We start from the raw sequence: 17,935 nt of genomic DNA, 5'->3' as shown, positions 1-17,935 counted from the left end.
TACTGTACAAATACTAGAAATCATGTAAAATGCTCTTTCCTGTAGCTCAAACAGTAGAGCGTTGGCGCTTGCAACGCCAAGGTCATGTGTTCCAGGGAAAGCAAGAACTGAGAACTGATAAGAATGTAAAATGTGTACCTTGAAATGCAGTGTAAGTCGCTTTGGAAAAAAGCATCTGCCAAATGTGTAAATGTAAATGTAAAATGGAAATAATTTGGAATCGTGCAACAAATATTTACATATTTCATTTGTCTATTAGAACTTTTATGTCTTTGCCTGCTTGGCTGTTTCCTTTAATTATTTGAAATATTACCAACGCTGCATTGCTGATCATGACTTGGCGTATCAATATATCTGCCCTTTCCAATGAACACACAGTAATATAGATATTTTAATAAAATCTGCAAATATGTTTGAAGAGCCAAATTAGCCAGAGATCAGTTATCACGATTAGAACATCTGGCATCTGTCAAATCATCTCAGCTGTATTAAGCGAGGTATGAAAAATGGACCCCAATAAATAACATCCATTTAGAAAACAGTGAATTTTCATTTATAGCTGACTTTTTTTATATATAAACGTATAGTGATTTCTAGAAGAGGACGAGTTTGCATAATATCTATAAACAGATAATGAGAGGCAAGACCAAATTAAAAGTGAAATGAAAAGTAGAGCCGAGACACATCATGAAGAGAACAGACGTCATTTCAAGGGAAGGTTGGAGTTTTTGATTAAAGATTACGAGGGCATAATTTGAAGAAATTATGTGCATGAATAAATGCTTTATAACAAACACTTTAACATTCTGTAAAAATGATTGATTTTGAATTGAATTGATTTTGATTCCATGGTGACTAAATATTTTCAAAAATGTTTTCCAGAGACATTATTTAAAAAGTCTTTATTAAATGGGCATTTTGAAAAGTATTTACAGACAGATTTCTGTGTCTTCAGGCAGGGCATGACACCCGTCTGGTCTGATTTGTTACAGTACAATGGGTGAACAATGACATATCAGATTAAAGGGTATTTCCATAAACTGCAGGAGTCAGAGATATCATTCCTGGACAGCACAGGAGACAAAGGTTTAAGGAAGGAAACTAAAAAAAGCAACAAAAAAAAGCAGGGAGTTGCAGTTAGGAAAGGTAGTATGGCTCTTCATGTATAGACATTGTATTGCAAGAGCCAAAGCAACTAAATCAACTGACTTAACACTCCAATAAAGTTGCGTTGTTAAGCCACCGGTGTGACACACTTTTCTCTTAGGTTTCAATAAAGTTAAATAATCTCTTATAGGATATTCTGTAATCCAGTCACAGAGGTGTTTCTCAAATGATCTTGAAGCCATTCATGTAAGCTTAACATTGCACCATCATTCAGTTAAAAACCTATTCACTGATACACAACTTCATTCGTTCGCTCATATTTCCTCACAACAACCTGAGTTCCTACATAAGTAAAAAAAAAAGCGAGAGAGAGAAAAGAAAATGGCCAACAGCAGATCTGATGAGAAAATGAGGCGAGGGGAGCCAGCGAAATCATCCCCCCCCACCTCACTCCCTTCGGTTCTTCCCAGCACAACAAACATTTACAGAACTCACCCTTCTGTTGGATTTCACTTAAAAATGCACAGATCTAAAATTCACTACCTTTCTTTAAATCATATAAAAGGCATGGAAATGGGTTAAAAATGCCATTTGCTGCAATCATTTAATTCTGGACTAGTTTTTGTTTTTATTCTTTTTACTTCATGTAGAAATCAGGACAGTCAGAGGAAGACTCATGAGTAAAACAACAACAACAAAAAATAACCGTAAACAATAAAGAACTTAAAGTCAGCTTAAGTTTCCGTATTATACCCTCAGTTTCTTACCCATTTAAAAACATATGGCAATTAGTAGACCGAGCCAGTAATAACCAAAATTAAAACAAAAGACAAACTCAAGCAATAAAAAAGCTTGAGAGAACAGTGTGGAAGGGAGGTCTGAATAATAAGTGATATTTCTAGAATTATTGCTGAAGGAAGCTGGTGCCTCATACCATCCTTTTATCGGTTCAAGCACATCCAGCACTTGTTATCTACCATTTCCAATGTCTCTTCAGAGGGCTTGCTCGCATGACTTTTCAGGCTGGCTGCCAGTGACGGCTGAGTTACGTGAGGAAGGGACAATAGTTCTGCAGTTCTGTTTCGATTCTCTCTATTTTCCTTTTGATTTTGAGGGGTGGGGGCTGGACATCACAGTGAGCAGTGTCCGGAAGCGAGGTCCTCATCACAGTGTAAAAAGCAGGGAACGTTCCCCATCCGCTCCTCTGGATCATGTTTCTTTCCCCCGTTACATTCCACACACGCCACGTGTTGGATTCGAGAGGGTTTTATACTTACTTGAAAAACATCCCACATCCTAAATATTGATAAAAATGATTTGATTTTCAACCGTATTTTGGGAGACCGTATTTCACTATCGCCTCTCGCTTCCTCCCAGGAAAGGCTGCTATTCCTATCTGCGCTGGTGAAAGCCTTGTGTACCATCTGGACCTGCTGGCTGTCGAACAACATGGTTTCCTGATCGGTTTTCCTCTGAAAGTGTATGGCTGCTTCCACGTGGAGATCTGATTGAGGATAGACAATATGTAAAATATGAAATCCAAAATATCAAAAGCATTTGGACATTTAAAAGCAGCCATTCCTAAATAACAAAAGTGCGGCGTCCTTGGTTCTGGAAGTACTTCTGCATTAATTCTCTTCAGATATTAGAACCAGAATAGTTCTAAACCATTAACAAAACAAATCAGCTCCAGGACAAACTACAATTTAAACTTTGAATGGAAACAAAGAAAGTATATGAAAACTGTGTACCATTCTCTAATGAAATACTGAATTTAATTGGTAAAAATCTATGGTAAGTATAAAAACTACATATTTTGCTTTTACATATTTGCACAGGGAAATATATTTACATACACAAAAGAAATCTTATGCTCACCAAGGCTGCACTTACTTGTTCATAGTAGTTCAAGTAGTTCATATATACAGTGAGGAAAATAAGTATTTGAACACCCTGCTATTTTGCAAGTTCTCCCACTTAGAAATCATGAAGGGGTCTGAAATTGTCATCGTAGGTGCATGTCCACTGTGAGAGACATAATCTAAAAAAAAAAAATCCAGAAATCACAATGTATGATTTTTTAACTATTTATTTGTATGATACAGCTGCAAATAAGTATTTGAACACCTGAGAAAATCAATGTTAATATTTGGTACAGTAGCCTTTGTTTGCAATTACAGAGGTCAAATGTTTCCTGTAGTTTTTCACCAGGTTTGCACACACTGCAGGAGGGATTTTGGCCCACTCCTCCACACAGATCTTCTCTAGATCAGTCAGGTTTCTGGGCTGTCGCTGAGAAACACGGAGTTTGAGCTCCCTCCAAAGATTCTCTATTGGGTTTAGGTCTGGAGACTGGCTAGGCCACGCCAGAACCTTGATATGCTTCTTACAGAGCCACTCCTTGGTTATCCTGGCTGTGTGCTTCGGGTCATTGTCATGTTGGAAGACCCAGCCTCGACCCATCTTCAATGCTCTAACTGAGGGAAGGAGGTTGTTCCCCAAAATCTCTAAGTGTTCAAATACTTATTTGCAGCTGTATCATACAAATAAATAGTTAAAAAATCATATATTGTGATTTCTGGTTTTTTTTTTTTAGATTATGTCTCTCACAGTGGACATGCACCTACGATGACAATTTCAGACCCCTCCATGATTTCCAAGTGGGAGAACTTGCAAAATAGCAGGGTGTTCAAATACTTATTTTCCTCACTGTATATATACACACACACACAGCCGTTCAAAAGTTTGGGATTGGTAAGATTTTTTTATGTTTTTAAAAGAAGTCTCTTATGCTCACCAAGGTTGCATTTATTTGATTGATTAAATTGATTAAAAATACAAATATAAACACAGTAATATTGTTAAATATGACAATTTAAAATAACAGTGTTCTATTTGAATATATATTTTAAAATGTTATTTATTCCTGATGCAAAGCTGAATTTTCAGTATCATTACTGCAGTCTTCAGGGTCACACGATCCTTCAGAAATCATTCTAATACGCTGATTTGATTCTCAAAAACATTCCTTATTATTATCAATCTAGAAAACAGTTTTTTTTTCACCAAGACTGCATTTATTTGATTAAAAAAATAAAATAATAATTATATATATATATATATATATATATATATATATATATATATATATATATATATATATATGTGTGTGTGTGTGTGTGTGTGTGTGTGTGTGTGTGTATATATATATGTATATATATATATATATATACACACACATACATATATACACACACACATTTATATTTATATATATATATATATATATATATATATATTATATTTATATTTATATTTACATTATATATATATATATATATATATTATATTTATATATTATATTTACATATATATATATATATTATATTTATATATTATATTTATATTTACATATATATATTATATTTACATTTACATATATATATATATATATATATATATATATATATATATATAATTATTATTTTATTTTTTTAATCAAATAAATGCAGTCTTGGTGAGCATAAGAGACTTCTTTAAAAAAAAAATTTTTTTTACTGATCCCAAACTTTTGAACGGCAGTGTATATTTTGAAAGAAAAGCCACTATAAAAAAGCCTCTGTTGAGCAGCAAACGGGTATTTTAAGTCGCTGGTGTCTCTGGGGCTGTCAGTTGTGCAGTTGCTTTTCTGTCACCCCTAACAAAAGCTCACAAAGTGAAACGTTCACAGTGGTTTAGAAATACGTTTTCAAACATTTTTTTTCATGGAGAGGTTCGTGGGACTCCAGCGAAGTCTGTTTGCTGCTCAACAGAGGCTTTTTCAGAGCTGCCCTTTTAATACAATTAATTTTTTTGACAGAAACTTTCCTTAAACTAACCTTTATCTGACAGAGTTCTTCTGTGCTCTAAATTACTCACAAATCTTTTGATAATTCGATAATCTCTATTCAGTTTTTGCAAGATATTAGTTGTTTTCATGCCTTTTGCAAGACATTGCACATTTCATGCTTTTCATCTTCAGAAAGATCTTATCCTACTAATGTCACTTCCATAATAACTTGGAAGTGTATAAACACACACACATATATAGACTCTGCTATTATGAAGCTGAAATCAAACTAGCTTCTGGCTTCTACAGAAGCATATATAGCACACTATCTCAGATCTAATGGTGAGAATGCATGGGAAAAGGTTAAACATTATCATAAAAAAAAATTACTTGTAGCTTCCAGAACCATGACAAGTTTTGCTCTATTCACCATGTCAGTATTTTACCGGTCTGAAATGGGTCTCTCCTGTGGTGTGTCATCAGGAGTAGCACTGCCAAGGATTCTCTTCCTGGCCTCTGCGTATTCTGCCTCTCGCTGAGCTAAGGATTTAACTTGCGGGGAGGGTCGAGTCTGCGTCACAGACGATCCTAAAGATCCATTACTGGAGGGTCGCTTCAAAATACGAATCTGTGGTGGGGGTGCCGCAGGGAGGGAGTCATCCTGGATTACGATTGCTGTTCTCATCGGGGAACGACTCGAACTGCCACTTGAAAGTCTGGAAGAGACATTTTTTATGATTATTAGAGTAAATCAAGGCGCACGGAGCAAAACATGGACACAAAACACAGGAATGGCCTGACATACCTTTCTTTCTGACTGATTCGAAGCTTTTCCTCTAGTCTTCTCTCCATTTCCTAAATTCAATGTCAAGACAAAAAAAATAATTAAAACTTCTACTGGAGAAATATAGATCAATCTTCCATAACAGTATGCAGACTGCTTCATGGAGGGGCCTCTGAAGCAGCAGCAAGTTTTCAATTTCACAAAGTTATTTATACATCCATAGTGCCATGGCTAAATTAATGACAGGGCCGAATTACATAGTGCTGCTTGAGTAGACAATATAAGGCTTTTCTAAACAGAGACAGAGGAAACATACAAATGGAGGGAAACGTGTTTACAGAGCCTACTGCCAAACCTTTAAGAAAAATAAGTCTCTGAGTTCAGTATTTGAAAGCAGATAAATTACATATTGCTTTATCAAATATATACACTAAATCAGGGCGAAGAAAACAGGAGACAGATTAAACCAGTTCACACAAATGGACTTTTTCTGTTAAAGGGCACAGTTAAAGGGACAGTACACCCAAAATTGAAAATTCTGCCATCATTTAATCAAACACTCCATTGTAAACCTCTATGACTTTCCTCTGTGAAACACAACAGAATATGTTAGACAGAATATCATTCTCAGTCACAATTTACTTTAAACATTTTTTACTGAAAGTGAATGGAGACTGCTGAGACTGTAAGATAAGATTCAACCTCAACATAATCTATTATGTTGTACAGATGAAAACATTTAAGTAAAGTGACTCAAAGTTTTTCTTTCTTTTATAAAATAACGATTTGCAAATACATCACCCCACGTAATAATTACCACAGAGACCAAGATAAACTAAAAACTTGTGAAAACCGCCTGTTGACTGTCTGAATGGGGACTATCCCACCTCGATACTCGATATTTTCACATAAAATCAACTCTGTCTACACATATTAAAACATGATTACAATATTTTATCTATGACAGCCAACAGGTCTCAGTGCCTTCGGCAGCCATCTTTGGTTTCTGACGCGATGGCAAAGAAAGATTTCCCCCTTTTTAAGCATCAGAAGTTGCACCGGCTAACTAGCATTAGTTAGCAGGTAGTTTATGTCCTTTGCTTAAAACACAAATTGTTTTACGTGACTCACGAACGTGCCGCTTCACCAACTGCCATCATCAAAATTGCCTCTATTTTTACCTACTGGTTTAGAGTATAAATATCCCACAACATCTGTTTTGGGACCAGTTTCCCTTTAACTGCGGCCTACCGCCCAACTCTAAATACACAGGCGTGACTAGCGAGCTAGCATGAAGCCAGTGGCATGAATCACACTAAAGCTCCACGCGAGGCTGTCTACACTGAAAAGACAGTTTGTGCAAGCGCGGAGAAAGCGCAACTAGCCCATATTTACCCCACTGTCGGCGGCCTCCTCCCAGCTCTCGGCGACCTCCTCATCATCCATGTTTCCACTCTTGGCTAACTAGGGGCTTCCCTCAGTCCACACGCTCACGCACATTTTCCCTCTACAGCGTCAGTGAGCCGCTTAGTGAGCTAAAGTCTTACACAGTAGCGCCACCTGCTGCAGGGAGGATAGAGTTACTGACTGCACAGGAGCGTATGGACAGTAGAAATTCATTTCAAGAGCCACATTTAGGAAGTTTACACACAAAAAAACAAACAAAAAATCTTAGTAGCAAATGATTAGAAAATAAAACAGCTCATATAATACTGTTTTCCCTATTTTACTTAACCGTCAAATTAAGAAGAAAAAAAAGGTTTCCGTTTCTATTTTTACCCTATTCATGGAATGCCAGATGTTAAACTGACAGACAGGGAAAATGCACATACTTTTATTCATCATAAACAGCACAGACGTAGGCTAAGTAACAATAAAATGAACTCAATGCAGTGCATCACTTCAAACGACAACACACTAGGCTACTCATTTATTAAAACAAATAAAGAAATGAAACATAGTCTGCTTTACTGTTTGTTGTTCAGATTACATCTTTAGGCCTATTTATTATTAAGAAGTTTATGAACTGCTCTAAGGCCGTTCATAAACTTTATTACACTTAAATACACTTTATTCATAAACTTTATTAAGTAGAAGGATATTAATTATTTTGTATGTAATGTCAAGGCTATATTTTTAGTCTTATATAATTGTCGTTTAATAACGATACAGATGGTTTTAAAATTGTTTCAGGTAGCCTAAAGCAGACCGAAAGTGCACACTATAGGCTAGGCTACTGTGCGCATTTCGTTGACAAGAGGAACAAGCAGTGCATAATACACCACTGGAATGTCCTCTAGTGTCAAAACCAGGAATTGACCGTTTTAAGAACTAATGTGTAGCCTACCAACCGGTCTATGCCAGTACCGACAAAATAAAACGTATGAAAGAAAAATATTACGTGACCGATCGGCTCCAGTATAAAGTTCTCAAGGTATTTGCTAATAGGAATTAAATACTCATTAAAAACAGCGTATAGCCTAATTAATTATTTCTTGTGTTTCGCTTTGTAGCCTAGGCTACTACTAAATCGTTTAGCAACAGCATAATAAATCATATGTCATAGCGAGCGATGAAAATTGGACTCACAAAAGAAAAAACATACTATGTTTTGGTTAATAACTATGAAACTTAATTACAGCTCATTATAAGGGAAATATGGATGGGACAACACGCGAAGCGATGAGTCAAGTTCAGGGTATCCCATTACCAGAGCGGGTGGTGAAGTACTGGGCAAGAGTGGAGCACTTCCAGGCGTCAAAAGAGGATTTGCTAATTGCCACATATCCTAAAACAGGTAGAGTACAGAAGAAGAAAACAACATGACGAAAACAACACGAATCAATTTAAATAATAAAATCATATCGTTTGTAAAAGGAACCACATGGACACAGGAAGTAGTGGATACCATCCTGAATGAAGGAAATGTGGAAAAGTGCAGGCGCGCGCCCACTCATGTGCGCATGCCGTTCTTAGAGATGACCTCTGCAGACGGTTTAAATGCTGGTATGTGTTATAGAACCAAAAATTGTTTAGCAACTTAAACACACACACACACACACACACACACTCACTCTCTATCTTTGTGGGGACTCTCCATTGGCGTAATGATTTGTATACTGTATACTGTGTAGGCCTATCCTATCTAAATGAGAACAATAGAAGCAGTTAAACTAACAATAGGACAACAAAATGCAAGTGCTATGACCCTTCCCAGTTTAATCTAACACAGTACCTGTATAAAGATAATAGATGTAGAATAGAAGATAAAGTGTTAGTATTAATGGATCAAGTGTTAACATACTAGAACTAGTTTATTAAAAAATGTCCCTCGTTGGGACCGCTGGCTGGTCTCCACAATGTTGGTGATTTCAGGTTTTACTATCCTTGTGGTCCCCACAATGTAATATAAACCTGTACACACACACACAGTGTGTTTTATACAGTTTTATACCGTACAAACTTCTATCCCCCTACACCTACACCCCTAAACCCCTTTTTCACCCTTTTTTAAATGTTAGCATTTTTTTTATTAAAAAACAGTTTTGTATGTTTTTAAGCCATTTGAAAGTGTCCTTGTAAACCATGAATACGTTGTAATACCTATGTCATTATACACATTTGTGTCCTCATAAACCATAGGCCATATATACAAGAACACACACACACACACACATATATGCAAGGTATCCTTTATGCATCTTAAATGATTAAACTCTGTAATGTTTTAGGTATAACTAAGCTGGAGGTTATGGATCCGCCTCGTGTTATCAAGACTCATCTTCCTATCCAACTTGTGCCTCGTTCTTTCTGGGAGGCTGGTTGCAAGGTTGAAATAAGTTTTTGTGGGCTGTACTGAAAAATATTCAATAATTTTACGAGAATGCCAACCCCACCTGCATTTCTCCATAGGTTATATATATGACCCGTAATCCGAAAGACACTGTGGTTTCATATTATCATTTTGACCGCATGAATCTTAACCAGCCAGAGCCCGGCACTTGGCAACAATATCTGGAAAAATTCATGACAGGGCAATGTGAGTCATGCTGCAGTTAGACCATTCATTCATTACACCAATTGCCTTATTCTGTTTCGTGTAAAACGTGAATGGACTAAATGATGATGACTTGAATGAACTAATGATTGAATCATTTTTTTTTCAGTGGGTTGGGGATCCTGGTATGACCATGTTAAAGGATACTGGAGGGAAAGGCAAAACAAGAAAATCCTTTACACATTCTTTGAAGACATGAAAGAGGTCAATCTACTTTCTACAAAACTTATATATTTTTTCCTATAAAAAAAGTCTCAGTACTTCAGTCTTAGTTTGACTATAAATTACTTGACTTAATGATCTTTGCAATGAAGTGAATCAATAAAAACTAACTTCAGCTGGACAATAACTTTATTCTAGAGTTGCTGTAAAGCCAAAACAATCTCTGTTACTTTAATACTTTAATTTCCTATTATCACTGTAAATCTTGCTTTGAAACAATCTATATTGTTCAAAGCGCTATATAAATGAATTTATTTATAATTTCAGGACCCTGTTCGTGAAGTAACCCACATTGCTCAATTCCTCGGAAAGCAGTTATCAAAAAGTGTGATAGATCAAATTGTGCAAATGACAGATTTTTCTGCAATGCGAGAAAACCCCATGGCAAACTACTCAACTATCCCAGACACAATCTTTGATCGTACCGCCTCAGAGTTCATGAGAAAAGGTTATTTTCTTCTTTTTTTTAAAGTACAATTGAGCAACATGGCCTGAATGATTTTTCCTATTCTTTTTCTCAATTTGTATTTGTTGTATTTTATAGGTGAGGTTGGTGACTGGAAGAATCACTTCAGTGCAGAAGAGGATGCTGCTTTTGAGGAACAGCACTGCAAATTAATGGCTGATTGTCCTATTCCAATACGGTTCACAATATGAAAGATTCACAGGGAGTGTCTCTATTTCCTAGTCCAATTACAATTTTCTAAATAAATTAATATTATTGAATATTAATATTAATATTATGTTGAACATGTTGTGTCTATACCTGGGCACTATAGCCAACAAAATATAATATTAATGCACTGTAAATGGGTGGTAGCTGTTAAGTGAACACATTCAAAACTCTTGTATGCAGGGTAAAGTTCAAGTGTCCTCATGAAATCAGCGGGACATACATGTTATCTGTATCCGGAAATGGAAATAAACCCCACCAGAGGGCATAAATGTTTTTTAGTTTTTTTTAAGTTTCACAACTTTGAATCACAGGAACAGACCTCAGAAAGAAAACAAAACTCTTGAAATATATTAATATATTAAAACTTTGAGGCTATAATAAATCAAATATTCATACAGTTGTAAAAAGTGATAAGTGACCTTTGAGACCTACCAAACCTCCAACTCTCATATCTGCAAATAATAAAGGTCTTTCACGTGAGTGAGGTTCGCAAACAACGCGACACAAAATAAGGTCAGTGATATTGATGATTTTGATTTGTTACGATTTTTTGTGTGTGTGTGTGGCCAATTTGAGTAGTATCTAAACAATTATTGGTGTATTAAAGAATTTCTCACTTTCATAGGCATGTTGTCCTTCATTTCCTGGTTTGTGCCAAGTGTTCCTACGTGGCTAACACCAAGTGCTATTCCTTTACACAGTGTTTTACAAGGTAACTCATGAAATTAACGATCTGTCACAAATTTCAAATAATAAAGAAGTTAATTAATTGATGATATATATATGCCTCTGATGCCTTTATGGCATTTATAGATAGATTCCCAACATATATTTATAGATTCACAATATTACTGTTTTTACTGTATTTCAATGTGAATATTATCAGTGTTATTATCAATGTTAAAGCAGTTTTTGCTGCTTAACATTTTTGTATGATACTATTCAAACATTTGTGGTAAGATTAAAAAAGAGAGAGAAATTAATACTTTTATTAATCAAGGATGCAATGAATTGATAAAAAGTGACAGTGAGGACATTTATAAATAAATACATTAATACATTTAATATAATCTAATAAATGCGGTTCATTGAACTTTCTATTAATAAAAGAATCCTGGAAAAAGAACAACTGTTTGCAACATTGATAATAAGAATAGGCTAATAATAGAATAATAGTAGAAATGTTACCTGAGCAGCAAATCAGGATATTAGAATTTACATTTACATTTATGCACTTACATTGCATTTCAAGGTACACATTTTACATTCTTATCAGTTATCAGAATGATTTCGGAAAGATCATGTGACAGTGACACTAGACTCGAGTAATAAATTTAGCCATCACAGGAATAAATTACATTTTAAAAGATTTTCAAATAGAAGACATTTATTTTAATTTGTAATAGCCTAATATTTCACAATATTAAGCTACTGTTTTTACTCTATTTTTGATCAAATAAATGCAGCCTTGGTGAGCATAAGAGACTTTTTTTATAACATTAAAGGGGAACTGAAATGAACATTCGATAACATGTTGGTTATTGAAATTGTAAACAAATTAATTCAAAAATAATATTAAAAGCAAAACATATATGAAGTTTTTCCCAATACTGAAATTTACATTTGTTGTTATCAGAGCGCAGCCGTGTTCGATGACGTCACTGGCTACTAACGTTATGTCAGGCTATCTACTGCTACTCTGACTGAACTGACTGATTTTGACTGTACACATTTTTTTAATTGTACAAGTTAACACTAAAAACAGCATTTAAGTAAGAAATTTAATCATCAAATGAAATAATAAAACTGCATTTTCTTCACTGTATGAATGAAACGTATACTGATTCATTCTTATATAGACTGCTGTCACTTACTACGGTAATGCAGGGATCTAGAATATACTGATACACATAGAACCTTGTGTTTTTGACTCTTTAAATGCAATAAGACGATAAAGAGAATTTATTTTAGTGCACGCGCTGTGACAGCTGTCTGTCTGTGCATTGCGTTTAGGCGTCTCTCATACACAGTTTGAAACCGGCTGAAATCACAGTAACATATCTTGCGGGTGTCGTCGATGGATATTGCTTATAATGGATAGCATCCTCGATGTCGGATTAATTTAGCAATGTGATCTACGGTGAAAGTGAACATCACGATAACAACTATGGGGTGAGTGGAACTTGTTTACAGGACCCACCGTGGTCACATTTATGCCACAGTCATTTTGCCAACAGGTTATTCGGTCCTTTATGGCATCGGAGGTGTTATATTCGCTTGTTGGACAGATCACAATTTTTTAATTTTTGCAATGCAATAAGACCCTCCTCTCGATCTGTTACGCTCTTGAGATGCCATTTTGCTGGAGCTGTCAAGGTAGCCTATCATGCCAGTGACGTCACGGACCGTTGAAGCTCAAGATGGCTGCGCCCCAACAACAAACTAACATCACTGTTTTCCCCCCCTTGTAACTACTTCAGCAGTTTTAAGTGTCCTACCACAAATAACAATGATAACACATCTGTTATATCACCTTTACTTTCTATTTCGTAAAACAAAGGGCCCCTATTATGGATCTTTGAAAATTACCTTTCATGTAGTGTGTAACATAGCTCTAAGTGAATGAAAACATCCTGCAAAGTTTTAAATCTGAAAGTGCACCATATATAAGTTATTGTCTTTCAAATGTAAGTCAATGAAATTAATTGTTTTTCAAACGAGTCATAAGCCGTTTCGTTGTGATGTAAACGAAACATTAGCATATTGTCCGGCCTCTTATTGCGCGCGCAGACACCAGGGAAAACTTGAACCTCAAACCTGGATAGCATCATGTTGAGAAGATGCTGTGCTCTACAATATGAAGGTAAAGCCAGTTTTTTCCCACTGCCCAAGGACGAGCATGTGAAGAATCAGTGGTTAAAATTCATCTTTACCATGATATCACAGCAGTATAATAAAAGTTCATTGCAGGATTCGCAAACCGCTTGCTCTTGAAAGAGATGGTGTTCAAAATACTTAGTTTTGAGTTTTATATTGTGTAGCTCTCCTGCTAACTCACGTTATCACTGTCTTAAGTTACTTAAATACTTATGCTAATCAGTTGTGGGCCACTATTACCTATAACTGTGTCTATTAATGCAGATTGTCTGTCGTTCTCACTACTTTGAGGAAAGATTAAGCATGGAGCAAGATTTTTTTATGTTACATCAGTCATTCACATCAGTCATTCAAGCTAGAGCTCGGCTAATGTTGCATACATGCACTGTTATTGATACAGTTTCCACGTGTTCACCGCGATATATTACAAAAATACTCGGTAAATAAATTAGTACAAGTAAAATGATCGGTTTGTTGATGGACATGCACTTGTTAATGCTGATGGTGAGGAATTACAGTTGCAACATCTCATAATGTACCTCAAACTGAGTAGTGTATAGAGTGCGGACTCGCGCTCGCATTGATATGGTAAAATCGACGTCATTGTTCGTTACTGTCTTGTGTCTTTAGTTTTACGGTGTAGGAAGCCTCAGGACATCTGACATTAGCCGCTTTCCGACCAAGTAGTTATAGGAACTTAGTTCTAGGAACTGTCCACTTCTAAACAGTTCTAAGAACTACTCTCCCCCAAACTCGGTTTTGCTGTTTGCGTTCTTACTGGCCAAGTGGCCATAGGAACTGGTAGGAGGGGTAAGGGAGTGACGCAAGCACGGTGACTTTTATTTTTGACGGCGCGACGGACCTTTATTTTGGCGGCGCTGAGAACGCCAGAGCAAACAATGCTCGCATTCTCTGTGTTTATTAGTTAGCAATCTGTCTAACAGTACTGTTTAATATCTTATTAGATAGAACTGTTATAGAAAGTAGACAGTATATGAAAAAAGGTTATTAGCCTATGCCGTGTGGTTGATGTCCAGTGTTGCTAGCTGGGCAGATAAACATAATCATGTTTGGCTTGGTCCCCTCAAAGTTGCGTTGGATTTTCTCTTCAGCATAAAGGTTTAGAGACCCATCTATCACTGTTTTCCATGTTTGTATAGTTTATGGAGTAAATATATATAGGCTATAATCTGTGTGTTTACATTCTAGCTGTTTTAAAAATGGCGGGTGCTGATGTTCCGCGTGCGTTCGGTCAATCAGCGTACACTAACGTCACGGATAGTTCCTATAGTGCTGGTTTAGACCCTACTCTGAAGTAGGACCCAAATTAGTTCCTACAAATGGAGTTCCTAGAACTAAAATCGTTCCTAGTTCCTGCGGTGCGAACACGCCGACATCCGGGTACTTTAGCCAATAGTTCTAGGAACTGTGAAAAGGTTCCTCCGGTCGGAAAGCGGCTATTGTTATGGCAATGGGCGTTTTTAACCTGTATGCAGTAAACCAATCACAACAGACTGAGCTGTCTGGCCAATCAGAGCAGAGTAGCTTGCGGAAAGGCGGGATTTAGAGAGATTGATTCATCTGACGAGTCGTTTGAGAATCATTGAAATGTGGTGCTGTGCAAATGTTTTTTGATCTTTGATGCATGTAAACCTGTTGTAGGAGACTCCAAAACAACTCTAGGAAACTTTAAAATAGCATAATAGGGGCACTTTAAACAATGTTTCTAAACTTTTGTTGTGTTTTTTATGTAAACCACAGGGCTTGTGGGAGCTTGTGCGATCTGGGTTCTTCGTAACCTTTTAAAAACGTACTTGTTTGTTGAAGCACAAAGGTAAGTAGCCTATAGGCCTATTAGTTATGCTATTTAGCTCATGCTGCAGGGTTGAAGATATCTCCATTTGGATGGAGATGTTTTTGTATTGATTTTTTTTCACATTTCACTTTTCTGTCCTTTTAAGTATTGCAGATTCTGAAACAGACCTTATACAAAAGAACAGACTTAATGGTGGACTAAAAGAGAAAATCCAGTTCTGGATCCTCACGGTGGTTCTTTCCGTTGTGGGGTCCCGTGTTGCATCACTGGTAGTTTTAGAGTTCTCCCTTAGAGCCATTTCAGCACGGATCACAGGAGGATCAGTACGAACAAAATTCATTGTGACATTTCATACATTTGTGACAACTCGTTATCATTCTAGATTAATCACCCCTGTTCTTTTTGTTTAGGCCTCGATTATTGACCCATTGTTACTGCAGCTTGTCCTGTGCCAGTTCTCTTTGGGCTGCGCACTAACCTGCAGCATAAATTTCCTCCATGAGGGGGCACCGCAAGGCTGGCTAAGCCTCCTCCTTGCAGTTGGACTGAGCTGGTTCTTGGCTAGCCGATGCAGCAAAGTATGGCAACATGTCAAGACAATGTATCCAGTACATAGCGCACAACGCTATTGTGGACTTTGCATTGGACTCTTAACCACTGGCACTTCTATATTAACATGGCTCTGCAGTGCCCTAATTATAACTTTTAGTGTATCTGGAATCGCTGCCATATCAAACATAAACAAACACTTTCTGTCAACCACTGAGGCTCTACGATTTTGGACCCCACTCACAATCTGCTACACTCTACTGGTTGTGTATATGAATGGTAAGACAAACAAAAACTATAAGACTAAGTGGTTTCATCACTGGAATTCCCTTGACAAAGAATAGAAACATTCATGAATTCAGAAAATCATATTAGGCTATGTATTATATAGCATACAAAAGTTTGGGGTTGGTAAAGAGTTTCAGTGTTTGTTTGTTTTTTTAAAGAAATTTCTTATGCTCACCAAGGCTGCATTTATTTGATCAAATATACAGTAGCCTAAAAACAGTAATACTGTGAAGTGTTATTACAATTTAAAATATGTTTTCTATTTCTGTTATATAATAGAATATTATATATATATATTAAACGTTAACTGATGGCGAAACTGAATTTTCAGCATGAATTATTCCAGTTTTCAGTGTGACATGATCCTTTAGAAATCAATATGCTGATTTGGTGCTCAAGAAAAAATTATTCTTATTATTGATGCAAAAAAAGTTGTGCTGCATGCTTAATATTTTGGTGGAAACCAAGTCTTTTGCATTGTATTTACTGTGACTTTTAATCAATTGAATGTGTCCTTGCTAAATAAAGTAGGCCTATTAAAACAAACAAAAAACACTAATCCCAAACATTTATACAGAATATAAGTACATTTCATGCCAACATTGTCTAATCATGAATCTATACTCATTCTTTCAGAGGATCGCCATCAACAGCCTGGCCAGCAGATTCTCAATACAGTTGTTGTGCGACTGGGTGGGCTTTTTGTGTTACTGATTACAGTAGGCAGTTGGTCAGATGTACTCCATATTCTAATCTGTTTCATTGGTGAAGCTGCGTGCCTGTTACCATCTCAAGACCTTTTGGAAGCCATATATCAGGTTAGCACTTGGACTGTATTTGGTATCTGATCCCCACAGTATCCATAGATAAGATTTTGTGGGGAAATATTAAGAGCATTAAATGTAATAACATACTGTATTTTTACAGCATGCCACCTACATGCGGCCCATTAAAAAGACCTGGAAACCGGGGAGAACAAAAGAAACTGGAAAAATCTGATCTGATCTTGAGTGAAAACTGAACACTTAACCTATATATATATAATTTTGTTTTTTTCTAGAAAAAAAATTCTCTGCTTCAGTTAATACCATCTGTAGGCTAAACACAACCCCATGAGGGTCTCTGGTTTATCTGAAAAATGTACATGTAAGTATTTTTAAGAGATATGCTGTTCTGTCCTTAAAATAAACGCATTCCTCATTATTTTAGTAGGCCTACTGCATGAAAATGAAGGCTTTCTTATGAATGCCTTCCATCATAATAAATATAGCCATTCAATATGCATATGGTGAATTCAATTCCCTCTACACCTAAATAAATAGCCTACATTAATGTTTAATCCGAGCAGCTAAAATTAGAGAGTGATTTTTCATTTTCTCCCAAATGTCTAAACGTCATGGAATTACATTTCAGTTCTTGCCACAATATTATTAGTTTTTATTAGGCCTATCTATGATAACTTGATTCGATCAAATAGTTGTAGCTTATTCACAAGTCACCTAGCATTATCTATCATGACATATAGGCTAAGTAATACAACAAAAACAGTTGTAACAATTAGGCTACACTTACAAAATAATTACGCATGGTTTTTAACATCTTTTAAGCCCTTTATAACAATTTAGTTCCGTCAATTCTTTGGAAGCAGCACCCACACGCTAAAGAAGTTAAACTGTTACTGAACTTGAACCCAAAATAGCTCCACTGGAAACAAAATGGCCGCGGAGCTG

At 36.2% G+C, this 17,935-nt stretch overlaps 2 protein-coding genes across 3 annotated transcripts; one reads left to right on the top strand and one right to left on the bottom strand.

The window, feature by feature from the left end:
* Window positions 1-885: 885 nt before the first annotated feature.
* szrd1 (SUZ RNA binding domain containing 1) lies at window positions 886-8,732 on the bottom strand. Its single transcript, XM_084099937.1, has 5 exons — window positions 8,431-8,732; window positions 7,116-7,283; window positions 5,742-5,791; window positions 5,383-5,652; window positions 886-2,611 (listed from the first exon to the last, which is right to left on the bottom strand). The coding sequence occupies exons 2-5, from the start codon at window positions 7,164-7,166 to the stop codon at window positions 2,500-2,502; spliced, it is 483 nt and encodes a 160-aa protein (XP_083956063.1). The 5' UTR covers window positions 7,167-7,283; window positions 8,431-8,732; the 3' UTR covers window positions 886-2,499.
* LOC311073865 (transmembrane protein 82-like) lies at window positions 8,042-17,487 on the top strand. Of its 2 annotated transcripts, XM_084099935.1 has the most exons (11): window positions 8,042-8,154; window positions 8,362-8,517; window positions 8,598-8,726; window positions 9,452-9,549; window positions 10,544-10,610; window positions 11,301-11,387; window positions 15,314-15,386; window positions 15,514-15,691; window positions 15,779-16,196; window positions 16,842-17,023; window positions 17,133-17,487. In XM_084099935.1, the coding sequence occupies exons 2-11, from the start codon at window positions 8,379-8,381 to the stop codon at window positions 17,202-17,204; spliced, it is 1,443 nt and encodes a 480-aa protein (XP_083956061.1). In that variant the 5' UTR covers window positions 8,042-8,154; window positions 8,362-8,378; the 3' UTR covers window positions 17,205-17,487. The 2 variants fall into 2 exon arrangements, with proteins under 2 accessions (XP_083956061.1, XP_083956060.1); XM_084099934.1 differs by lacking the exons at window positions 8,042-8,154; window positions 8,362-8,517; window positions 8,598-8,726; window positions 9,452-9,549; window positions 10,544-10,610 and adding an exon at window positions 10,970-11,188.
* Window positions 17,488-17,935: the final 448 nt, after the last annotated feature.

The sequence above is a fragment of the Abramis brama genome (assembly GCF_963993115.1).
Source record: "Abramis brama genome assembly, chromosome: 22".
In the NCBI taxonomy this organism is placed as follows: Eukaryota; Metazoa; Chordata; class Actinopteri; order Cypriniformes; family Leuciscidae; genus Abramis; species Abramis brama.
The sequence above is the reverse complement of the archived record's forward strand: the minus strand, read 5'-3'. Positions and strand labels throughout refer to the sequence as shown.